At 44.1% G+C, this 26,345-nt stretch overlaps 1 protein-coding gene across 2 annotated transcripts; it reads right to left on the reverse strand.

The window, feature by feature from the left end:
• Positions 1-1,749: 1,749 nt before the first annotated feature.
• Positions 1,750-21,952, reverse strand: LOC121274856. 2 transcript variants are annotated; one of them, XM_041182236.1, is made up of 6 exons: positions 21,825-21,952; positions 17,493-17,522; positions 16,653-16,934; positions 10,376-10,681; positions 9,363-9,472; positions 1,750-3,152 (listed from the first exon to the last, which is right to left on the reverse strand). In XM_041182236.1, exons 1-6 carry the CDS (start codon positions 21,859-21,861, stop codon positions 3,075-3,077), a joined length of 843 nt encoding a protein of 280 aa, XP_041038170.1. In that variant the 5' UTR covers positions 21,862-21,952; the 3' UTR covers positions 1,750-3,074. The 2 variants fall into 2 exon arrangements, with proteins under 2 accessions (XP_041038170.1, XP_041038171.1); XM_041182237.1 differs by lacking the exon at positions 21,825-21,952 and adding an exon at positions 18,865-18,947.
• Between the last annotated feature and the right edge of the window lie 4,393 nt (positions 21,953-26,345).

Below are 26,345 nucleotides of genomic sequence, written 5' to 3' on the forward strand. Positions count from 1 at the left end.
CTCCTGTCCAGAGATTTTTCGTTCAACAGCCGCCTCTGCTCAACCACTTCAATGGGGAGTTCACAGACAGCGACATCCATGGAAGGCTGAAGCTACATCAGCAAGTGGGTGGACGGCACTTTGCCCTACCTACATTTAGCCAAGAGCTTCATGTTGGACCCTGCACCTTTCCCCACCGATGTTGCCCGGTCTCTCTCTGTTTTCAACTACTGTCAGCAGTAGTTGTATTAATGGTACCCTACCTAATGGATCATGGAGCGGTCTGTAACTGTTCAAAGCGATTACCCAGGTATGAGGGCCTAAGAGGATAATTAAAATGAGCTAAAAACTAAGAACTCGCTTATATACAAACTCACACATGGCACTGCAGATAGGAACCACCGTTGAGACTTAATTCCATTGTGCAGGCAAATGACATCAAGGGGTTTGGATTTAGCGTGGGTAAGTGGCGGTGAATTGGATGATCACCCAGCAACAACTATAATGGCGGAGCGGGATCGACGGGCTGTCCTTATGTTCCTAGCCACTCTTATTGCAAAAAAAAAAGGTCTTTCCTCCTAATACCATTGGTTTCCGTGGCATTCAGATTATTTCGGTGTTCTTTGATTCTCAGCTATTTCCCAAGTGGAAACAGTCAGTCACCAGCTACTCCCTCTTCAACCCTTGTGGTTTGAAGGGCTATCTTAGGCCTTCTCTCAACTTGGGATTTTCTAAGGAGGGTAACCCCAGATCTCCCCACCTGTTCAATTAAATGGAGGCCTGCATCACTAGAAACAGTCTTCCGGTAACTCTATTCCACACCGTCTCTGAAGCTTCCACGTAAAAGAACAATTATAACCGACTTTGTACAATTAGCAGATCATAAACAGTTCCATTCGCCCCCACTGGACTATGCCTGCATCTATAATCAGCACCCACCTCCGCCCAGCCTAATGAAGGTAACACTGTCAGCATATTCTTCTATTGCGCCCTCTCTCGTGGAATTCGATGCCATTGCCTTCAGTGCTACTATGCTGCATGTCGCATCTACACCATGGATTAGCACGTGAAAAATTGCAGGAAAATAATTGGGTGATCTCGGATAAGAAGAGAAAGAAAAACATTAATGCACTAACAAGCGAGAGGAGACACCCAACTTTGGAAAATATGCCTGAGCGTTAATGCGTTCAATCACTGTAAGTATTGGCACTGCGAACAGATCGTAAGATCCATCGAAATTGTTCCTGACAGGCAGGCTGGAATGAGAAATGCATGAAGTGGCCTGGAAGAAGAGGAGCATTAATGAAGGAAAATCCAATACCAGAAACTTGTCTTTGTCCTTCACCGTGAACTCTATCTTGGTTTATGCTGGCATTAAGAGTTGAAGCATTGTGTGCTGCTTCGATCCCACTATTACTTGAACCATTGTGGGATGCATTCGTCCCTACTATTTATGAAAAGTCTGTGATTCAATGCTGAAATTGGCAAATAATCCTTGCGTGTTGCCTCATCTTGGTTATTGATTGTTAACCACATCCTGCAACTATTAACACCATAAGTGTACTGTCCTGATCAATGTTTCAACTAAGGATCTGTCTCAAATGTGCAATTCTCACATTGTAAATAGCGAATATGATAGAAAATTTGTACGTCAACAAAGACAATTGAAGTGCTGATATATGAAATGGTTATGAACCGGTTTGGGATCTTTACATTTTAATATGCATCCGGAAATTTCATTTTCACCAATATCATTTGAAAAGATTTCAATTTTTCTTTAAAAATCACACATTTATTGCATATAAAATACACAAACAAAACTATCAATATGGCCTTAACAATCTATTTTATCACTTCCTATGCTATTCACTCAGTTCATTCTTTGCTTCTACCAAAAATTACAAAGCACATCGTTCTCTTAGTTACTTGCTTCTATGAAAAATGCCAATAAGTATGTAAATCTTGTGAATAATTCTCCACAGCTCCAGCTGCCCTCAGAGGTAAAACTTTAATTTATGTTGTATTGGGTGTGGCTGACTCACTCCTCGTAGAGGTTACTTTCAATACTTCTTTGCCAATCAACACATTGCTTTCTGTGGCGCGAGGCTGTTTGGAGGGGCACAGTAGAATATTACAGTCATTTAAAAAAAATGAAATTTCCCATCTTCAGCTCCCTTACAAAATTCCAACTGAGATAAGCCTTACACGTATTCCACAAGCCCATTTTTTTATGTGTGGGTCTATCTAACAGTCATTTAATTTAGCTAACTCTTCGTCACCTGCAAACCACACAAGGTCCAATCTGCAACTAAACAAAACAGTCGCCCAGCAATCACCCGGGTAATTTGAAACCAGAGAACCTCCCCAATCTCTACTATCTCAATGAATTCGTAGCTCACACTGGTGGGTCCTCTAACTGACCTTTAGATTAATCACCCCCCATTTTCAATTGCCCTTTTGATCTGATGAAGTAAAAGGGTTTTGCAATATTTCTGGAATTTCAGAATTGATGTCATTCGCTAACTGTTCAAAAAATCTACCTTCATTCTCACTCCTGAAAAATGAACATTTTACTGGAAAAACCACTAATGCAAGATTCCCAGATGCTATGTCTCCAGTTATTTAGTTAAGCAAGCTCATCTGGTGCTTTGTAGCATCATCTCTTCTATAATAGGCTCGTTAGCACTCATCCTAAACGATATATTCCCAAACATTAAAGTTATATTCTAAAGCACATGCACCATGATATTCGAAAGCAAGAAAATTTGAGCTTCAGCTCTGGTATGGGTTTCTGCTTAAACCACGTATCACACCAAAAAGTGGCGTATAGCTCAATTTCCATTTCACTGAACACCGACAGCCTTGCTCATTTTCATCGGGTGTTCTGATGAGATAATTACACCTGGCGTAGTGCTGGATGGTTACAGTGATGTTAATATGCATTAGCGAGAGAGAGATAGAGGGAGCAACTTCGGAACAGTTACATCTGTCCAACAGCTGGCATAGCGTGACAGGAAGAAAATAAAACAGAAACGCTCCCAATGCACTAACAATATATTCTGGATATCGTCGGAAGACACGCTTGAAACAGTGAATTAACTGGGGGACACGTCGACTGTCGCCTCACTGTTGCGAAGGCTTGAATCATCTGTTCCCTCCAATGGTTTTCCTGCCTGGAGATAATACAAATAAAATTGCATTGACAAAGATTGAAATAATATAATTGAGTTAAGCAAGTTCGATTGCTATCTTGTGGAGTTCCTGGAAACATTCCATCTTAATGAAGACAGTTCCTATCTAACCGCATACCTGGTTGAAGAGAACTGATACCTAATGCCTACAGAGCAAAGGGATCTCCATTAAAATCACTCCGTCATAAATACAATGTATGCCGGCTAACATTCGACATAACCCCAGGGAGAATATAAATAGACAAAACATTCGTGCAAATGGATGGTTAAGCTTCAAATCCGAAAATAATGTTGTTAAGAATCAGCCAAATAACATGCATTGTAATGCATTATTTTCCAAATTGAACCGTGGAAAGTTAAGAAATGAATGCGTTGTGTAAATCGCAGTGTAGCAGGAACCTTGTACAGGATAATATAATTAAGGATCAGAAAATTCACACTACTGCAGAACTTGGATATTGGAGACAAGAGAGAGATGTTTCCGAACCTTTCAGTCTTGCACTCATCAGCGCAAGGACAATAATACAACATTTCAAACAAGCTCAACAACTTATGTTGTGAAAGAAAGAGTGGAGTTTGATTGTCAAGCCGATGTTAATAATTGGCTGAGGTAGTTCCAGGGAGAACGCAAGGGGGAACGAGAAGCTTGGGCGTTTTATTTCAGCAATTCTAAGCAGTGCCAAGCAACAATTTATTTGCATCAATTTTGTTCTTGCAAGACGATGGCCTCCGGCGACATATCACTATTTTAAGCAACATTTAATAATGGGCCTAATCTTCAGATTAATGCTTAAAGGGAACGCATAAGAGGATTAACGAATGAGTTAAGCAACGGGTAAGCAAAGGAAGGAACGAAGTGGCGAGTTTATCAACTAAGAGAAAGCAAGTGAATAGGAGATTTTAAGGAGAAAAAAACGTCGAATAATTCCACAATGTCGATATTTTGTACAGTGCACCGTTGGAGCTCTGTCTGTAGAAAGGTCCATCAAGTGTTGATCCCCAGTTGATCTGATAATGGTGAATGCGTCAGACCAGGTAAATGAAGTAAATTTAAGGGGACATGGAAACACAAATAATGATTATAATGAATAGAAGCATTACTATGCTATTGAAAATCCAGACTGCTTTGTTATCCAACAAGAGGATGGCTGACTTCTTTATTCATTCATAGGGTGTGGACTTTGCTGGCTGGACCAGCATTTATTGCCAATTCATCGTTGGCATTGGGAAGGTAGTGGTGAGCTGCCTTCTTGAACCACTGTAGTCCATGTAGTGTAGGTACATCCACAGTACTGTTAGGAAGGGAGTTCAAGGATTTGGACCAGGCAACAATGAAGGAACGGCGACATAATTCCAAATCAGGGTGATGAGTGACTTGAAGGGGGACTTCCAGTTGATGATATTCGCATCTATTTGCTGCCCTTGTCCAACTAATGGTTGTGGCCGTGGGTTTGGAAGGTGCTGTCTAAGGAACATTGGTGAGTTCCTGCAGTGCATCTTGCAGATGGTACACACACTGCTGCTATTGTGCGTCGGTGGTGGAGGGAGTGAAAGTTTGTGGATGTGGTGCCAATTAAGCGGGGCTGCTTTGCCCTGGACGGTTTCGAGCTTCTTGAGTGTTGTGGGAGCTGCACCCATCCGGAAAAGCGGGGAATACTCCATCACACTCCTCGCTTTTGTCTTGTAGATTGTGGACAGCTGTTGGGGAGTCAGTAGGTGACTTATCTTCGCAGGATTCCTAGCCTGTGATCTGCTCTGGGAGACACAGTATTTATATGTCTGGTCTAGTTCAGTTTCTGGTCAATGGCAACCCCCAGGATATTCATAATGTGGGATTCGGTAATAGCAATGCCATTGAACATCAATGGACGATGATTGGGTTTTCTCTTGTTAGAAATGGTCATTCCCTGACACTTTTGTGGCAGGAATGTTAATTGCCACTTGTCAGCCCAAGCCTGTAGATCGTCCACCTCGTGCTGCATTTGGATAGGGACTGCTTCAGTATCTGACAAGTTTTGAATGGTGCTGAACATTGTGAAATCACAGCGAACATCCCACTTCTAATCTTATTTTGGAAAGTAGGTCATTGATGAAGCAGCTGAGGATGTTTGGGCCAAGGACACTACCCTGAGGAAGTCCTGCAGTGATGTCCTGGAGCTGAGATGACTGACCTCCAACAACCACAACCATCTTCCTTTGTGCTAGATATTACTACAACCAGCGGAGAGTTTACCCCTGATTCCAATTGACTTCTGTTTTGCTTGGGCTCCAGATTTGACACTCCATCAAATGCATTTAGATATCAAGGGAAATCACTCTCAGGGCACCCCTTGCAGTTCAACTCTTTTGTCAATGTTTGAACCAAGACTGTAAGGAGGCCAGGAGCTGAGTGCTCCTGGCGGGCCTCCAACTGGGCGTCAGTGATCAGGTTATTGCTGAGCAAGGTCGCTTGATAGCACTGTTGATGATCCCTTCCTTTACTTTACTGATGATCGAGAATAGACTGATCGGGTAGTGATTGACCTGGTGGGATAAGCCTTGTTTTTTTGTGTACACGACATACCTGGACAATTTCCCATATAACTGGGAAGATACCAGTGTTGCAGTTGTGCTGGAAGGACTTGGCTAGGGGCACGGCAAGATCTGGAGCATAAGCCATCAGCACTATTGTGGGAATATTATGAGGCCCCATACCCTTTGCAGCATGCAGTGTTTTCAACCATTTATTGATATCATGTGGAGCGAATCGAATTGAATAAAGGCTGGCATATGTGATGCTGTGGACCTCCGGTGGAGGACGGGATGGAGAATCTACTCAACACCTCTGGCAGTAGATTGTAGCAAATACTTCAGCCTTATCTTTTGCACTGTTGTGTTGTGTTCCTCCCTCAGTTACGATGGGGACATTTGTGGACCTCTTCCTCTAGTGAGTTGTTTAATTGTCTACCACCATTCACAACTGCATGTGGCAGGGCTGCAGATCTTAGGCCTGAACTATTGGTTATGGGATCACTTAGCTCTGTTTATCACTTGTTGCTTATGCTGTTTGGCACGCAGGTAGTGCCGTGTTATAGCTTCACTAGTTGGACACCTCATTTTTAGATGTGCCTGATCTTGTTCTCGGCATTCCTTCCTGCACTCTTTATTGAGTCAGGGTTGATCCCCTGGCTTGATGGTAATGGTAGAGGGGGTCGTGGGGCGGAATGGGGCGGGGGTGGGGGAGAGGGAGGGGTTGGCCCTGAGAAGTGTGGATAGGATATGCTGAGCCATAATGTTACTGATTGTGTTCGAGTACAACTCTGCTGCTGCTGATGGCCCACAGCGCCTCATGGATGTGCAGTCTTGGGATGCTAGATCTGTTCGAAATCTGTCCCATTTAGCACGGTGGTAGTGCTACACAGGACGATGGCCAGTATGCTAAATGTGAAGGAGGGGCTTTGTCTCCACGACGACTGTGCAGTGGTCAATCCTACAGATACTGTCATGGAGAGCTGCAGGTAGGTTGGCGAGGATGAGGTCAAGTAGGTGTTTTCCCTCTTGGTGATCCCTCAATACCTGCTGCAGTCCCACTCCAGCAGCTATGTCATTTAGGGCTCGGCCACTTCGGTCAGTAGTGGTGCTTGGTAATGGCCATTGAAGTTCCCCACCCAGAGTATATTCTGTGCTCTTGCCAGCGTCAGTGCCTCCTCCAAGTGATGTCCAACATGGAGGAGCACTGATACATCAGCTGATGGAGAGCCTAACGTGGTTATTTGCAGGAGGTTTCCTTTCCTATTTTTGACCTGATGCCATGAGATTTCCCGGGGTTCAAATTTGATACTTAGGAATCCCAGGGCAACTCCCTCCCGACTGTATACCACTATGTCGCCACCTCTGTTGGGAGTCTGCCCTGCCGGTGGGACAGGACAGCCCAAGGATGATAATGTCTGGGATATTATCTGTAAGATACGATTCCGTGAGGCTGACAATGTCAGGCAGTTTTTGGATTAGTCTGAGAGACAGCTATCCCAATTTCGGCACTAGCCCCCAGATGTTAATAAGGAATACATTGCAGGGTGGATATAGCTGAGATTGGCTTTGCCGCTTCCGGTGTCTAGGTCGATGCCGGGTGGCCTGTTCACTTTCATTTCTTTTTTAATGAATTTGTAGTTGCTTGATGCAAGTGAATGGCTTACCAGGCCATTTCAGAGGGCAATTAACATTGCTGTGGGTCTGGACCCACCTGTAGTCCAGACCAGGTAAGGGCGACAGACTCCCTTCCCTGAAGGGCATTAATGAACCAGATGGGTTTTTCGATGATTTCACCGCTTTTAGGACCTATCTTCCAGGATTGGTGTTCAAAACATCTATCAATTTCAATGGGTATCTTTGTCGAGGCCAAATGGTAAAGGGCAAGGGTAAAGTGATGTTATTCACACTGGCAGCAGATGTAAAGCCGTGTCCTACGAGTGTCACTATTGGCTCACTGTTTCACATCTCTGAGAAGGATATAGTGTTTGGAACCTTAATGACAATTTCTCATGTTAGGGATTAGGACACATTTAGGGACATAGGGAATATTCCAGAAGAGTGCACCGAATTTAAGACATTTTTAAACTTTCAGAATGGGCATAATGTGGGGAAATTAACTGTAGACGCTACAAACAGGTATCGATAGGTTAAGTGAATTGGCAAAGATATGGCAGAAGGCAGAAAATGCGAAATTATTTATTTTGGCAGGAAGAATAAAATAGAAGCGTATTATCAAAACAATGAGTGATTTCAGGGATCTGAGGTGCAGAGGGATCTGGGTGTCCTAGTGCAAGAATCAGAAAAGGCCAATTTGCAAATGCAGCAAGCAAATAGGAAAGTTAATAGAATGCTATAATTTATTGCGAAGTATTTAAATGCAATAATTGGGAGGTTATGCTTCAGTTGTACGGGGAACTAGTGGAACACTGTGTACAGTATTGGTCACCTTAATTTGAGAAGGATGTAAATGCTTTGAAAATGATCCAGACTAATACCTGGAATGGTTGGGTTGTCTTATGAGGAAAGGTTGGGCAGCTTAGGCTTGTATCCTCAGGCGTTTAGACGAGTGAGAGGCGACTTGATTGCAATATATAAGACCCTGAGGGGTCTTGACAGGTTTTAAGTGGAGATGCTGTTTCCCCTTGTTGGTGAATCTAGAACTAGCGGTCACCGTTTAAAAATAACGGGTCACCCATTACAAACAGAGATTAGGCGATTTCGTACCCCTCAAATGATCGTGGGTTTTGGATATCTCTTCCTAAAAAGGTGGAAACAGAGATCTTGAATATTTTGAAGGCAGAGGTGGATAGAATTTTGATATGATCAAGAGGGTGATAGTTTATCGGTGGTAGGTGAAATGGAGATCTCAGGTTACTATCAGATCAGCCACGATCTTATTAAATGATGGAGCAGGCTTGAGGGGCTGAACGGCCTTTTCCTGCTCCCTTTTACGTGTATTCATAACATATATAAAGTTTATTGAACATTTCTTTTACATAAATCAGAAAGTCATACATTGCTTGGAATATAAAAGCATCTAAACGGAGTAAAGGAGTGAACTGATTCAGGATTGCTAATGCACAAATGACTAAAAGCGGTGATACAGACTATTCGAGACACATCGAAATGTTGACAAGGACTCCTGTTTAAGAATAGGATTAGAATATTGAAAATTATTGGAGTTTTGTTACACCTAAACGGAAACTGGGCTAGGCCACGGTTCGATAAGGGGGCAAAGTTTTCGTCCACCCATTTAAAAATGGACCACCATCTCTTTGAAGAACGGACGCACACGGTATACCATAATTCCAAAATGGCGGGATTATACCAACCAGAAAAGGGTGAACAGAGCGAGTCCATTTCCGCTTCCGGAAGCAGAAAGCCTATGGTGTCCACTAACTGAGGTCATAAACGTAATGATGGATTTTGATAGCTTAGCTTAGAGACACAATGTCTGTCTTGCGCTACGGCTAAGAAGGAAACTCCACAGAAGATAACCAACATGGGGAATGGCATGGAATTCCTGGGCCGACATCTGTGCTGAATATTGCATGCAAATACTTGGAATTCAATGCATGCCTCGATATAAGGGACTGCACAGAAAGCAGGAGGCCACCGATTAAACTCAAACTCTAAATGTTCAACAAACGTCGGTAATATATTTGTTTTAAAATGTCTTACCTTTCGGTGACATGCCGACACGAAATGTTCAACAACTATGAGCACCAGCAGTACGAGTACGATGGCACTAAAGTAATGTCGCAACGAGGACTTCGAGGTGATGTATTTATCTGTGAAAAGGATAAGACAGCGTCTTAGTTCGTCGCGCGTTGAACCCTTCCCAAGAGGACCCAAGGCAGCGCCGACATTCTCGTCTTGTTAGGAACATTAGGGACAAGGCGGCACCATCTCAGGATGCGGGCTAGCCCATTTAGGTCTGAAATGAGGAGACATTTCTTCACGCAGAGGGCGGTGAACCTGTGGAATTCTCAACCACAGAGGATACTGAATACATTTAAGGGAAAACAGTTCGATTTCTGGACTCCAGAGGCATCAACGTTTATGGAGTGAGAGTTGGAGCATGGTGTTGCGATGAAGGATCCGCCATGATAATATTGAATGGCGGCGAAGTCTGGAAGGGTCGACTGAGCTACCCCTGCTTCTATTTTTATATGTTACTATTTAAATAAAATAATTTGCATGATGTAAGCGTACCAATTCATAAATATAATGACACAGGTTAATAATTTTAGGCGCAGTTTGATTGGTAAAGCCTATGGGAACGGTTTCATCTCAGTGCATGTGGCAGGATTGAACCTCTGCAGCCCATCGTTCCCTTTGATTTGATTTTGATGGGAAAACCCAGAGTACGGATGGAGGGAGGACGATGAAATGGGAAGTAACCTTGTTTTGACACTCAAATAAATAAAGCGAGTAAAATTGGCATTCTGGACGTTTTGCTACTATTCGTGGATAACAGGGCGGGTGCTTAGCTTTTGCAGACCATAAACTTCGACCGGAAATGATAAGATAACAGACTAAAAACCGACCTCAGGTTAACTATTGCAGGTATATTCGCAAATATCAAATCGTGTAAAACGAAATTAGTCGTTTTCTATGGGTGTAAGCAAGCGAATCGGATATTGAGATGAAAAAAAACATACAGCCTTGTTCTACGAACAGTCGGCACTAACCTTCCTCAGTAACAGCAAGAGGTTTACTCAGCGGTGAACGGTATAGATCTCCTAAAGCTTCCGTTAGATAGCCGCAGCAATAATTTCCCGCAAAATTTTTGCTCCTGACATTTATGCTAAATGTCACATGTTGCAATCGGCCAGTAACAGCACGATGCTGCTCGTAATCTGCGGTCCCACATTTGTACAGGTAAAATGTTCCCCCGTTCTCACGAATATCGCCTTTGCAGGTAACAAAAACATTCTCTCCGTTTGAATTTGCCGACATATTTACCTCTTTTTGGATTGTCGGTGCCGCGGGTATGTCTGTAACATTAAAAACAAAAATGGTCTGTAAATTCTGAAGCAAAATTCAACCAGCGGAACATGAGTGTAAATGTGTGCAGATATAAATCGATCTTGTCCTTTTCCAAAAAAAACAGCAGTGCCATTTTATTGCTTTAAAAGGCGAACCGAACGGAAGAAAGTTTAAATTGGGACGTATCCCTGTTTTAATGCATTCGGACTGATCTCAGTGACTTTCAATAGTAATCATATTGTTAGGACATGGCAAGTGATGTGTGCCAGGCGGATTGAATCCACAAGAGGAGCGTGGCCATGCTATCACAACGGTTTTTCAGTTTATACACACTACGATGAATTTCTACACTGAAACCACAGGTTCTGAGTCCACTAACACCTTTGGAGAATTTAAAAAAAAAACGAAATTAAAACATTTATTAAAAATGAAAGATTTCTAGCATGTACATACGATTACAGTTATTTATTGCCATCACAATTCCCCAGATTCCGAATTAACCTGACTCCCAACTACACAGCACCTTTTAAGGCAACAGTCCAAAATAGATTCGAAATTTACATACGCAAGCCAACATGCTTCAGCAGCACCCATTCGACAGTGAAATCCCAAACGCTTTCCTCCGCTTTGGGTTACTTGGCACAACAGGGTTCTGCAAAATGTTATGTAGGCTTCATCAAGACTGTTTTACACAGTCCTTTTTGATATTACCCCCACCCCAACATAGCCATCCAATCCTCTTCTGTATATATATATATATATTAATGAGAGAGAAATATATATATATATATATATCTCATTAATCTGCAAATTTCATTGTTCCAAATACCTTTGGAAATTTACTTTTACCCTTATACCAAAATCTTTCATGTTGCCAATATGGTCAGTACCTTTGGGGAAAATAAACACAGTGCTTGGCCTTCCTTATCTTGTTAGTTTTAAGGACCCTGTCATCCCTTTGAATCTCAATCAGCTCTTCACTTAAACAAAAATGCAAATGTACTTAACACTCTATATGCTAATCCCTCATCCTTGTTTACTCATTAGTATTTCAAATGCCTTTTAGTCCAACTTCTTTTGATAATGTCAAGCTTGCAGTCTGTCTGACTCTAATTCAGTTAAATCGCACAGACAGAAAAACCTACGCCCACACCCACAAACCTAATTCACAATAAACCACAATAGCGTCATGGACAAATGTGCAAGTTTCATGGCAATTGGGTGGCCATTCACTGCACATCCCCCAACACAATATTCATTTTTCCTAAGTTCCAAATTGGAAATACGCTTTCTATTCACAAGCGGATCTTTGTCTGCTGCCAATCATGTACATTTCATTTAATTTACCTGAGAAACACAGCATTACTCCTGTAAGTAGTTGTATCATTGATATTAGCAGTCTAACAACCAATGTGACCTCAGCAATTCAAAATCCATACTACCTTATTGCAATCCATGGCTTTAAAACTCATGTGGTTCATTTTTTCCTTCTTTATCTTTTCCTATGCAGACTTTAACTTCAAAATAATGTCAACTGTTGAAAGTATTCAACGGTGTCAGTACACGTGCTGCCTGGCGATGTACAAGGTATACAGCGCCTCTCAAAATGCCAATGTACTGGCGTCGTTAGTATCCAGGTGAGTAGAACGTTAAGAATAGAAATGAAAATGGGACTAATTGCAAAGGGGAAATAAATCCTAATGCCTCAGTCCAACATACTAAGTTACTCAAACTATCCCAGGAGATCATTGTCGTAACATTAGGCGTCTGTTATTCTGTAACATGCTCCATAAGTACACAGATCCCTACTGAAGCTCGGAAATACAGAAGTACTTCCAACAACAAACGACCGCTACTTGTCTAACAGTATTGGCACTATGTGATGGATGTTATTTCAAATGAACAGTGGGAATCGCTGCAATTACTCTATCACAGCAGTAAGTAGGCACTGGGCGCCTATCAGTTGAATAATGGCGGATGTCCTGTCTGTCAACCGAAACCTGTTGCTTAGTCGAAATTCTGGATGTTTGATAATGCCTCGATCAACGCGAATCTACGAATTAGACACCTCCGAATTGTATTGCGATAAATCTTCTAAGTCTAAAACCATAGAAATGCTGAGGTCACAAAGGAAGTAGCTCCACGTCCCATCTGCAACATCACGAAGAACTGGCCAGTTTGATGGCCTAATTCTTGGAGGCACAACAACATCCCTGTAACCTGTTGCACAATATGACATATCACCCACAATGTTCAACTTAGGCAACGGGTCTTTGACAGAAATGTTCTGTCAACAAAACAGTTGGTAGAGCAGGTGACTCCCACAACCCTCTTGCTGAAAAGATTTTCCCCAACTCCCCTCTTAGCTTTCTACATCTGACCTTAACTCTATGCCCCGTGGTTATTGACCCCTCCAATAATGGAAAGAAGCGCCTTCTTACCTACCATATCTCTGCCCCTCATAACGTGATAAACTTCTTGCAGGTCCCCTCTCAACCTTCACTGCTCCAAAGAAAACAACCTCAGCCTATCCAATCTTTCCTCATAGCTCAGACCCTCCAGCCCAGGCAGCATCCTGGTGAACCTCCCCTGCACCATCTCCAATGCAGTCAAATCCTTCCTATCATTCGGTAGCCAGAACTGCACGTAGCGCTCCATTTATGGTCTAACCAGCATTTTATACTGTTCCAGTATAACCTCCCTGCCCTTGTATTCAATGCTGAGGCTAATGAAAGCTATATCCCATAGGCCTTCTTTACCATCGGATCCACCTATCCTCATAATGTCAGGGATCTGTATATAAGCACACCAAGATCCCTCTGGTCTTCAGTACTTTCCAGGATCTTACCCTACTATTTGAGAGTGGCAGAAGCTACTGCCTTGCTCTAGGAAACGTTTAATTTCGACTCCAGCTACCAGGTATGCTAGCATCAATGGCGGCTAGTACCTCGGGGTGAGGGTGTCTGTTTTCTCGGGAGGGGCGGGCTGTTTGGAGATAACAGTACTTGGGGGGAGGTTTGAGTTAATTAAGTCTAGTCATCAGGGAATTGTAAAAGGCTGTTCACGTTTGACTAAGCATATTAAAATAGGAGGTTGGCGAGCGAATGTATGTTGTCCAGTTTCAACCAAGTGCCACTTGAAAGGCCAAGTAGCATAGCCGAGAGGCAGGGAAAATGGATGCCAGTGTCCACGTGGGTAAATAAATGGCGTATGGACAGAAAGCAGCAAGTCGCAGCAACTGGTCATTTTTCAGATTGAAGCATGTAAAACTACTTTGTTGCCTAAGAGGCAGTAAGAGGAGGACATTTTTTGTTGTTTTATTTTTTTTTGTTGGTTTGCTTGATTTATACATGTGCTGTATTTTGTAAAGGAGAATAAAACCACAAGATTTGCCCATGAAAACAAGCTTGAACAATTAATTTAACAGTGAGGATTAAAATAATCGTCTGCAACTAGACTTAGTTAGGCTATCAGAATGAACAGGTAAATGGCAGATTAAACTTACTGTGAATAAGTGTGGGGCTGATGCATTTTGGCAGAAAGAGATAGATAGAGGCAGCACAGGAGGAGGCGAACCTGTGGATACATTTCAACCCATTGATGACAGTGAAAGTGCAAGTTGAAAGAATAGTTGGCAAAGACAATGAGACATTGGGTTTCATAAATGAAGAATTACGTAGGGAGCAAGGAAAGTTACGCTAAATGTTTGTATCGTTATGGTTCGACGCTAGCTGGAGTGTTGCCTTCAGCCCTGGGCACCATCGTTTGACAAAGATGTGAGGGTCCTTGGGAGGGTGCCGGAGACATTTACCCCTGTTCCCTAGGGATTGAGGGTTTTATTTGCATTTTTTTTTGACAATTTTGGGGGTTTTCATTTTGGAGCAATGGAAATTGAGGATAGATTTTATAGAAGTGTACGCGAATATGACATTATTGGTTAAGGCGGCAAAGAAAAACTCTTCCCACTAGCGAATAGTACAAGGACGAGGGGAGGTTAAAATAATGTTTCAGGAAAGAGATGCAGAGGGAATGCAATGAAGATAGATTTTTTTTTTCTCGCACAACCAATAATAATGACCTCGGACACCATGTGCGCCAGTGTGACAGAGCAAAAGTGACCAATGACCCCGCAAGGAAATTGAATCATTTCTTCAAAACATTATGCCTTAAGAGATCTGGCGGGTGAGTGGGACTGACGGGACTGCTCAGTGGAGAGCCAGCATGAACTCGTTAGACCGAACGGACTCGTTTACAGTAAATGATGGTGACACTAAACAATTTCAAATGAACAGCTTGCAGAATGGATGGTAATTATTCTAGGCTCCCCGCGTGTTAACGCATAATATGGGAAAGAATATGGGCTACATATCACTCCGTAAATGATAAACATGTCACACTGTAAGGCGCAAAACTGGCTTTGAAAATTCAAAAGAGCCTTGTTTGCAGAATACTGTCAGCAGTGGAATCAATCAACTTGGGTATCGAAGGAATAACTGCAGCAGGAATAATACAACTGTCCACCATAGCTGGTACAAGTATGGAACGCTAGAGACGATAGGGTATTCCTCAAATATTAAAATTATTACATGCTATTAGTTTGGAGATTGTTCTAAATTAGCACTCAGCTTTGCTGGGAATGCGCGGACAACACATGTCAATATGAGCGTGATAGGCTGGAACAGAGACATCTTAATCATTGTTATGTCAAATAGGAACACTATTGTGTTGCCACAGTTGAGGTCTTTCAACACGGAACCCTCACTTATCCTGTACCCACTTCTCATCTGAGCTGACCCGTGCTCCTAAAATCGATCAAGAGTTGCAAATATCACCGACCAGTGTGATGCTAATGACATCAGAAAGCATGGTGACACCACAACCAATTGCTGTTCGACACGGAAATTTGCCCGCCCATTCCTCCACCCACCTGAACTACCGACATGTAAAAGAAAAGAGAGCAGTGAACAAATGATGCCTCCGTTAAACACCATCACCGTCAACACCAACATCTGCATGGGCTGGTAATATGAGAATTTAAATTTGGCTATACAGATTGACAGGCTAATTATGGATCCGTGCTGGGAGTTCACAAGTCAAGTGTTATAAACCTAGTTATTTCTCAAAGCAGTCTGTTGGCTCTGTTCATGACCATATTTGAGATGCACAGAGAGGGAGTAAAAAAATTCCACAATGAAAGAGGGGAAAAAAGATTCGGCTCAGCCGCGAGAGCCCCAACGAATGCAGTACAGAGGAATTCACAGAGAATTATCTGGAAGTTAAATATGAGCAACTGAACTCTTGGCGAAATTCTAAAATTTTACTTGTGCTTTACGAATTGCCATGGTAATCGATTGTAATCCCCAAGGCGGTCCGCAATAGAATCAGAAACAGATTTACTTGATCCTGAATAGCTCCGTCAATCTTGTGTCAAAAGTGTATAACTATATTTTCCAGTTAATTCTTTCAATGCAAATGCCAAAACGCTCCCCCCCCCCCACATTGATTTGTATTGTTATATTCCTACTCTATTTTTCGACAGAAGGTGGCAAAGCAAGAGGTATACCTTGCGGTGACAGTACTATTTATTACAACCTATAGAAAACCCGGCAAAATTTGGATAGAGCCTAAAACGGGAGAATATTTGAAACAACTTGAGGTCTGAAGAAGAGTCATACGGACTCTAAACGTTAACTCCATTTTTTTTTATCTCTCCACAGATGTTATTAGACCCGCTGAGTCCCCCCCCCACCCCCCCCCCCCAAGCATTCTACTGATTTCGTTGCATTATTTGCATATCACCTCACGAAGAAATATCACAACGTAGAACAGGTGAATAGGATCTAATACTTTTCGTGAATGCAGTAATCAACATCAGGAGGCCAATGGAGGGGGGCTGATCTGCTTTTCGGATTCCACTCGACGGTTTGCTCGCTGTGTAATCGTAAATTGAGGTGATCGCGCCAAGATTTGACAACATACCTCCGGTAGACACCAGAACAACGTCGCTCCGTGCTGAATCACGCTGATCCCAAGGGCTTACACATTCACAGGTGTAGAAACTTCGACCTGTATCGACCAAGTCATTTACCGATGCCTCGCACTTTCCGAAAATGGGGAGCGCGACTGATAACAGCTCCCAACCTTCGTAATAGCGGACCATTGTAATGGGGCACTGACATTGACACGTCAAAGCAATTCTCTCTCCATCCAAAAACACTCCATAGTCCGGATTCACAGACAAAACTGGCTTCCACGGGACGTCTGAGGAATACATAATTCAAACAGTTTATGCGCGGAACCCGTTTAAACAATCTTCGTGGACATCATTGCGATAAACGGAGTGCATCGTTGAATTCACTAATAAACGCCCTGTACTGAAATAGCCTAAATGCGAAGGCGATAGTGAGCGTTCAGATTTCACGTGTGAAACAGTTCGAGGTCGTCGAAATTGACGTGCAGTATTTTTTTATTGTTCCTCGCACTGTCAGGACAATTTTACGTAGTTTCGCAAAATAGGACGCGAATTTACAATCGCAGTCAGCTTAAACACTATAGTTCTCACACAATCAGTTATGGATAATGTCGGTTTATGCAGCGTACAAAACTGAGACAAGTCACCATCGCCGCTGCAAAAAAAAACAATTGGTTGCGATAAGTACAGATTCCTTAACCAAACTGAGAAGAAAGCTGTACACTGAATTCTGCAGTTGATTAATTTGTTTAAAGCTGTCTCGATTGCTAGATAGTTCATTATGAGCGTACTAGCGCACAGCGCTTTGTATCTTTGGATTGATTTTCATTTTAACATCGCATACTTACTGCCCTGTCCGGTCAGCTCCCCGAGATAAACTGTAAGATAAAGAAATGAAACATTCAAGGAAAATGAATAGTGGTAATTTTGTCAAATATTTTCCAAATCTAACATTTTTTTTCTGGATGTCCGGGCATAGACCTAAGTGCAGAAATGGCTGGCCATATCAGGTTGGGTGGTGAGGGCACCGGGGGAGGGAGGGGATGTTGTGGGTTCGAGGCATGTTGGACAAGGCGGTTGAAAGAGGACGTAATTCGTACATTGTTTATCAAAGCGGCTGTGTGAAATCGAGATTCAGCATTCATTGCTATTTTTTTTTTGGATCTCTCTCTCTCGGTTTAATTTCGTGATTTTGACGGTTCCAACACCCAGCACGGGATCACCAGGCATCTTCAAGTTGAGCAGCCAGGAGCCGATAGACAAGAGTTTCATTGTTATACCGTGGGTATCCCGCACTGACTTGCACCGACGTTGTGTGGCGTTGTGCTTAATGCAAGGCAGAAGGCTGCAGAGTGGCCCAGGGACGAATGGGTGATGCCACAGTGCAATTGCGGAACCTGAGAGTGGGGAGCGTGGTGGGGAGGCGGGGTGGGGGGGGGGGGGGGGGGGGGGGGGTGGTGGGGGGTGTGGTGGGGGGGTGGGGGAGTCAGTCTGCCCATCTAGATGCGGCCTGGTTCATGCCCTCATCCCATTCCTCGCGCAACTCTCGCAAGTGGCCCATGCCCTTGCTTTGGTGGCCCCTGGGAAGTGCAGCAGCAGAGTATACCTAATCTGTTCCGGTGGTGTTCTCGCACCCTTTATGTAAGAAAGGTTGCTGGTGTATTTGCAAATTTGTGGAATCTTGCCTCGGGGAGGCCAGCTGCCTTTCAGGCGCCCTTGTCACAACGGGTGTAGGATTGGCTATCAATAACTTCTGACACACTTCAAAACTATGAGGGAAGATTGGAGGTGAATCAGAAGGCAGCAAGCCGCCGTGTTTCGTCTTTAATTAAATCCAAGAAGCTTTTCCCCCCTTAAATCTTAAAAAAAAGCCTTTAACAAGCTTTCATAATAAATAGCAGAACGTTCTGGAAGAAAAAAAAATCACAGCAGTCGGGCAGCATCTTTGGAGAGAGAAAGAAAATTAACTTCCGATTAATTTATGACTGTTCTTCAGCACTGAATTTCAGAACAAGTGGCTTCTTGCTTTCGAACCATGAAGTCTGTTTCTCTCTCCACAGATGCTAACCAACCTGCTCAGCTAGTCAAGAATGCCCTGTTTTTAGTTCAGAGTTCCGCCATCCGCTTTATTTTGCTTTGTTTTATATCAAGATTTCCGGCTCTGCTCTCGTCTTTATCTATATGGAGCCTGATATAAACCTCTGTAAAAAAAAAACATACTTATCAACGTAAAACGCTAAATTGGTCATCCCTCATCTTTAGCACATCTCGGATTCGGCAAAACTCATCCCTGAACATCAAGAGGTGGACAGGGCTGCATGAGAAATCATAAGTCACTTGGGTGAATACAAGAAAGTGCCGATTAATCTAAAAGAGAATCAGAGAGAAAGGGAGAGACCAGGAAAAGCCCCAAATCAAGCACTCTCAGCATTTCAGGCATAATAGCAGGGAGCATGCGTCCGCTCAAGTCTAGAAGCGTAAGAGGCAACTTGAATGAAACCCTTAAGTTCTTCAGGGGTCTTGACAAGCTGCATGTGGAGAGGATGTTTCCTGCTTTGGGACCAACTAGAACCAGGTGTCGCTGTTCAAAAATCTGGGGTGGCGCATTAAAAACGGAAATGAAGCGATTTTGTCTTTTCTCTCGCAGTGGCTGCGAGTCTTTGGAACTATCGTCCTGAAAAAATTAGATGGAGGCAGAGTATTTGGAATATTTTTATGGCAGGTGTGCATCGATACTTGTTAAGCAAGGGGTTGATGAGTCATCGGGGGCAGGTGGGATCCCGATTTGACGCTACCATCAGATCAGTCATGATCTTATTAGGCGGCAGAGCAAGCTAGAAGGGTCGAATGGCCTACTCCTGCTTCTTGTTCGTATGTTCGCACGAGCAAAGTAATGTGTCCCGTTTTTGTTTTCCGGTCAGGGGCCAAGCCGAGGAGCTCCCCACTCAGTGCTGAAGAGGTATGGTGCCACCTTCATCCTAATGTGAAGTGGTGACTCATTTCTACCGTAGCATCGGCCCACTGGCACGTCAGCGGAGCGGCCTCGATTACGACTATTCATGTCCCTTTAACGTCACAAGCTGAAGGCATGCCCCTTAATCTCTTTTCTCAGCGGAACAGCATCAATTATTATTATTTTGTTATTCTGAAATCAGATGCTTCTTCATTCCCAATTTGGTTTCGCATCCTAATTTCTTAATTTAAGCTCCCCCCCGGCACGAAAAGCCGCTACCTGTCAACTCAATCCCACCACTACCGGCACTCCCACTCGCTCCCAGCACCCGTCGCCCAGCTTCCCGGGGGTTCTCTTCTCTCCGAAGCACAGCCCTGCTAATGCAACAAATATCGCCTGAAACAGTCCATCAAATGCTGCCTATCATATCAGCGGAGCCAACCAGTTCCGGGGGACCTGGTTGTCAGGCAATGTAATAATTTGCATAATTGGAATTTATCGTAGATTGATAGTGGAGCCTGTGTCTAGGTATGTCTGTGTGTGTGGGTGTGTGTCTGTGTGTGTGTGTGTGTGTGTGTGTGTGACTTCATTGGATTAAAGTCAGCTGGTCTGATGGCTTTGATATAACAGAAGATAAGCTAGGTTTGAAGTGTTAAGTAGGTAAAAGTAATCGTAAAGGAAAGAATTGCATTCTGTGAAAAATAAATCAGACTAGAGTGAATTAAAAGGAGGGAGTGAAATGTTTCAAAAGTGTGATGTTTTTCTTTCCCCCAAAGAATGCTGGTAAAATTGGTACTAAATGAGATTTTTATAATTAAAGTGGTAAAGTCCAAAGACAGAGTGAAACAATGGGAATTTGCACTCAAAAGGGAAAACATGTGTGGAAGAGAGAAGGCTGTGTGCAAGGGTAAGCATTCTAAGAACTAAAATGTATATGAAAAAAACGTCCAGCACCTAATCCTCATATTGCTGTCGACAAATAACTGAAGTAGAGAAAATTGCATTGGACTGTCGTGGGTATTGCAATTCTTTGCCTGGTCTTTTAAAACCTATGTGGCTTACTATTGCCTTAAAGGAATTGCACCTAGGAGTAAGTTTAACTAGGGGATTTATAAGTGACCATAGTTGTAATTTGTCGATCTATTTGTGTGCTTAAAATCATTTCTTCTATTAATAAAGCATTAATTTAGTTTTGTAAGAAACATAAAAGAATCGGTGGTCTTATTACTATTGAATTCAAAGCCTGCATCTCGAATTAGATACACATTGCAAATCGTTGTGGCAGTTGCGTCAAGTCTCCCTCTGGGATTTGAGTGGCTCATCACTTGCCATTGGTTGTGCCATAACATGGTGGTGTAGCAGTAAAATGACTGAGCTAGTCCTGAGACCTAGGCTAATGCACTGGGGACGTGATTTCAGATGCCACAATTGTAGACGGCGTAATTTAAACACAATTAAAGCATTTGGAATATAAAGGTCATCTACGTGACGGTGACTGTGAAATCGATCATAGGTCGTTGAAATAGGCTATCTCATTGTGTAATGTCCTTTAAGGAAGAGAACCTGCAATATTCACCTGTCTGTCCTGGCTGACATGTGACCTCCGGCCCACAGGAATGCAGCTGAGTCTTGGCTGCCTTCTGAAATGGGCTAGCAAGCCAATTAGTACAAAGCCAAATGGGGGTAGGCGACAAATGCCAGTGACACCCAGAAGGAGAATGGTAAATATGTCCGAGTTATTCCAAAGGTGAAGAGAGTTCATCGCATTGAAAGGCTAAACAGTTTCCTCTCTCCACAGATAGTGTCTGTTTTTGTGGTTTCTGCCATCTCTGTTTTAAGTCAATTATATATACCACGGTGCAGAGCAGTCACATCAAATGCATTCTCATTTCACCCAAACCTCTTGTAAAATTGTACTGTAAGACATTTAAGGGCAAGAGGACTTCCACATGCTTCCAAAATTTATGGTAGGGAAAGGGATGGTTCTGTTTGCTCCTTTCCTACTTATATTTCCTTCTTGTTTCCTGGCCACAGAACATATCAGCCTGGCTGTATTGATTTAAATGAAAAAAAAAACAATTGGTCTGAGATCCAGCCTTTGCCTGTACTTCCTCAACTGGAGCAATTTCTGAATTTTCTGTTTTTTTTTTTCCCCTGCTTGAAACATTGGGACAAAAACTAAGATTGTAAATGAGTTAAAGCTAAGAGGCGCCACGACTGTACTCACCGACCCCAAGGAGAACTGAGAAACCGAACATTTTCATCTCAGTGAGACTTGCTCACACTCTTCAGATCATCCAACGCAGCGAGTTAATTTATCAATATTCTCGCCTCTCCAGTGGCTTTGGAGGAACAGGATATGATGTGGCAGGTAGTTCCACAATTTGGATTTCAACACACACGGGAATCCGTGACTACCTCCCGGAATTCAGGCCTATCAAGTTATTGTTAAACGTCTGAAAAAAAAAAAAACAAACAGCTGCTGGCCTATGAGCATTTAATATTAGTGCACACTGTTACAAATGAGGAAGTCAGAGGTTGGGTAAACGTAAGGGGTGGGAGGTGGGGGGAGGATTTGGTGTGGGAACGATGTCGGCTGGGGGTAGGTAGGGGGTGAGGGGGAGGGGTGGTGGGGCGTGGTGAGTGGTGGTTGGAAGTCCGTCGAGGGATGTTCCGAGGTACGGGGCTGGTGGGTGTCGGGGGTGTGGGGTGGGGGAGGGGAGAAAAGTTTAGGGTTGGGGGGGTTGGGGCAGGGGGCACCCGAGGTCGGGAGTGGAGCTCGGATGGAGCTCCGGGCGTTAGCTGGGGGCGGTGGTCAGATGTCCGTGCAGGGGTTATCGTGGAGAGGTTGAGGGTCTGGGGTTCCGGGAGGCTCGTGGGTGAGTTGGGGTAGGTCGGAGTTCCAAGAGAAGGCGGCATGCACACAAACAGATGCTATTTGTGGAGAAAGGAAAATGCTTAACCATTTAATTCCGTGAACTCTCTTCACCCCTGGAATAACTGGGAAGTGATTTCCTTTCATTCCTCTGGGTGCCACTGGGATTTGTCGTCCACCCCTACTTGGGCTCGTACTAAGTTGCGTGCCAGTCCATGTCAGAGGGCAGTTCAGCATCAGCCTGTTTCCTGTGGGTCTGTGGTCGTGTGCCACATGTCGGTGTTTGTCTGGTTACAAAACCCGCTGCGTTGGATGATCTGACGTGTGTGAGAAAACCTCCTTGGAAGTTAATCATGTTTACTTCCTCAGTTCCCCTTGGGGTGGATGAATCCACTTCTGAGGCCTCTCAGCTTTAACTCATTCAAAATCTTACCATGTCTAATAATTTCGAAAAAAAAGGGAAGAACAGAAAATTCAGCCAAAAGATGTGGTGGGGTGGGGGGGGGGGGGGGGGGGGGGGGGGGGGTCTGTGTGGGTCCTGGTGGGGATGCCCTAGTCCCGGTGTGTTGGAGGGGGTGGTGGAGGGCAGTTGGCGGGGTGTGATGGAAGAGGGGCGGAGTGTCTGGGTGGGTCCTGGTAGGGATGCCCTAGTCCCGGTGTGTTGGGAGTGGGGGAGGCTGGTGGGCAGGGTGTGATACGGAGGTCCCGGTGTTCATGGGGGGCACGGGGTGAGGGTGTTTGGGCCTCCGTGGGCATTTGGGGAGGTGGGCTTCATAGGCCAGGGGGGCATGTGGGAGGGGCGAGAAGTCTGGGGAGTTGGCTAGAGTCCTGCATGGGGCACGGAGGAGTTCCGTGGGGTCGCTTTTGCCTTTGCAACAGTTTCCCAGGAGGTAGAAGAGGATATAATTCTCCAAACTTTTTCTGGGTAACTAATGGCACAATCCAGGGAGAACCATCTGCAGTTTGATATTTAAATTGTATTTTCAGATGATTCCCAGCGGACCGAAATTGCCCAGGTGAAGTGTGCTGCTCTGGGCCATTTCCTTAAGAACCCTTACCTGGGGATCTCCCATCGCGATCTCCCAGCTCCTCCTTCGGGCACCCGCCATATCCGACGCTAGGTGGCGCAGAAGTTACGGGTCACAGAACCCGCCTGAACATGCTTAAAGGCCTGTCACTGTTGGACATTTTGTTTCAGTGATGCAGGGTTGAACTCCCTAACCGACATAAACATAGATTGATAGCAGAAGCAGACGGTGTTTATAATTCCATATATGTATTACTTTTTTCTTGAGTCAAAGTATGGTTCTCTATTTAGTGGAAAAGAGGGCTTTCTGCGGCTGTATTCACAGTGTGGACGTGCAGTGTGCTGACGGCATACTTTCCTGCTACCTGGATGTATTTAAGAGGCAGATATGTGTGTGTGTGCGTGTGTGTGTGTGTGCGTGTGTACGTGTGTGTGCCAGTGGGTGTCTGAGTAGGAGTGAGTGTGCGTGAGTGAATTCACGTGTGTAAGTGAGTGTGTGTGCGAGTGAGTGTGTGTTTTTGTGTGGGTGTATTTGTGTGTGAGTGAGTGTGAGTACATGTGTGTGTGCGAGAGAGTGCATGCGTGTTTGTGTGTGCGAATGAGTGCATGTTTTCTGTGTATATGTGTGCTTGCGCGTGTGTGCGTGCGTGTGTGTTTGTGTATGCGTGAGCATGTCTGTGTCTTGTGTGGGAGTGACTGCGTGTTTGTGTGTGTGTGTGAGTGATTGTGTGTGAGTGTGTGTTTGTATGTTTGTGTATGTGATTGTGTGTGTGAGGGGGTGCGTGTGTGTATGTGTGTATGTGTGTGAGTGAGTTTTTGCATGCGTGTTTTTGTGTGCACGTGCGTCTGTGTGTGCTTATGTGTGTGTGTGTGTGTGTGTGATTGTTGTGGGTGGCAGTGGGGAGGTGTGTTGGTGGCGGTGTGATGATGGTGGTGTGCTAATTTGTAGGCGGGGGTTTCGAATGCATTTCCCCTGTACAGGTGTTGTGGGGTCGGAAGGTACCTAAAAGTTGCTGCAACGTAACTTGTAGATGGTGCACAGTGCTGCCACTGGGCGCTAGTGGTGGAGATAAGACCATAAAACATAGGAGCAGAAATTAGGCCATTCGGCCCATCGAGTCTGCTCCGCCATTCAGTCATGGCTGATAAGTTTCTCAACCCCATTCTCCCGCCTTCTCCCAATAATCTTTGATTCCCATCCCAATCAAGAACCTATCTATCTCGATCTTAAATACACCCAATGACCTGGCCTCCACAGCCTTCTGTGCCAATGAATTCCATAGATTCACCACTCTCTGGCTAAAGAAGTTTCTCCTCATCTCTGTTCTAAAAGGTCTTCCCTTTACTCTGAGGCTGTGCCCTCGGGTCCTAGACTCTCCTACTCATGGAAACATCTTCCCCACATCCACTCTATCCAGGCCTTTCAGTATTCTGTAAGTTTCAATCAGAAACCCCCCTCATCCTTCTAATCTCCATCGAGTATAGACCCAGAGTCCTCAAATGTTCCTCATTTGTTAAGCCTTTCATTCCTGGGATCGTTCTTGCTAACTTCCTCTCGACCCTCTCCAGGGCCAGAACATCTTTCCTGAGATACGGGACACAAAATTGCTCACAATATTCTAAATGTGGTCTGACCAGATCTTTATAAAACCTCAGCAGCACATCCCTGCTTTTATATTCTAGTCCTTTCGAAATAAATGCCAACATTGCATTTGCCTTCCTAATTACCGACTCAACCTCCAAGTTAACCTTAAGAGAATCCAGGACTAGGACTCCCATATCCCTTTGCACTCCAGGTTTCTGAATTCTCTTCCCATTTGGAAAATAGTTCATGCCTCTATTCTTCCTACTAAAGTGCAAGACCTCACACTTCCCCACGTTTTCCATCTGCCACTTCTTTGCCCATTCTCCTAACCTGTTCAAATCCTTCTGCAGCCTCCCCACCTCCTCAATTCTACCTGTCCCTGCACCTATCTTGGTATAATCTGCAAGCTTAGCCAGAATGCCCTCAGTTCCTTCATCTAGACATTTAATATCTAAAGTTTAAAGTTGTGGACCCAATACTGACCCCTGAGGAACTCCACTAGTCACAGGCCACCATCCTGAGAAGGAACGACTTATCCTCACTCTCTGCCTCCTGCCAGACAGCCAATCTTCTATCCATGCCAGTACCTTGCCTCTAACACCATGGGCTCTTATCTTACTGAGCAGCCTCCTGTGCGGCACCTTGTCAAAGGCCTTCTGGAAGTCCAAGTAGATAACATCCATTGGCTCTCCTTTGTCTAACTTACTCATTACCTCCTCAAAGAATTCTAACAGATTTGTCAGGCATGACCTCACCTTGATGAAACCATGCTGACTTTGCCCTGTTTTACCATGCACCTCCAAGTATTCTGAAATCTCATCCTTAATAAGGGACTCTAAAATCTTACAAATGACCGACGTCACGCTAATCGGCCTGTAATTTCCCGTCTTTTGCCTCATTCCTTTCTTAAATAGGGGGGTTACATTAGCGATTTCCCAGTCCTCTGGGACCCTCCCTGACTCCAGTGATTCCTGAAAGATTACCACAAACGCCTCCACTATCGCTTCAGCTATTCTTTTAGAACTCCAGGGTGTAATGCAAAGGTCTAGGTGATTTAGCCACCTTCAGTCCTTTCAGTTTTCCAGCAGTTTCTCCTTGTTAATGGCCACCATACTGACCTCTGCCCCCCGACTCTCTTGAACCCAAAGTTCAATACATGCTAAATGTGGCATATGGTATGCCGAGCATTCTAGCTTCTTTGTCCTGGATGGTGTGAAGCTTCTTGGACCTTATTGAAGCTGCACTAATGCAGGGACATACA

Source organism: Carcharodon carcharias, assembly GCF_017639515.1.
Source record: "Carcharodon carcharias isolate sCarCar2 chromosome 39 unlocalized genomic scaffold, sCarCar2.pri SUPER_39_unloc_1, whole genome shotgun sequence".
NCBI classification, from domain to species: domain Eukaryota; kingdom Metazoa; phylum Chordata; class Chondrichthyes; order Lamniformes; family Lamnidae; genus Carcharodon; species Carcharodon carcharias.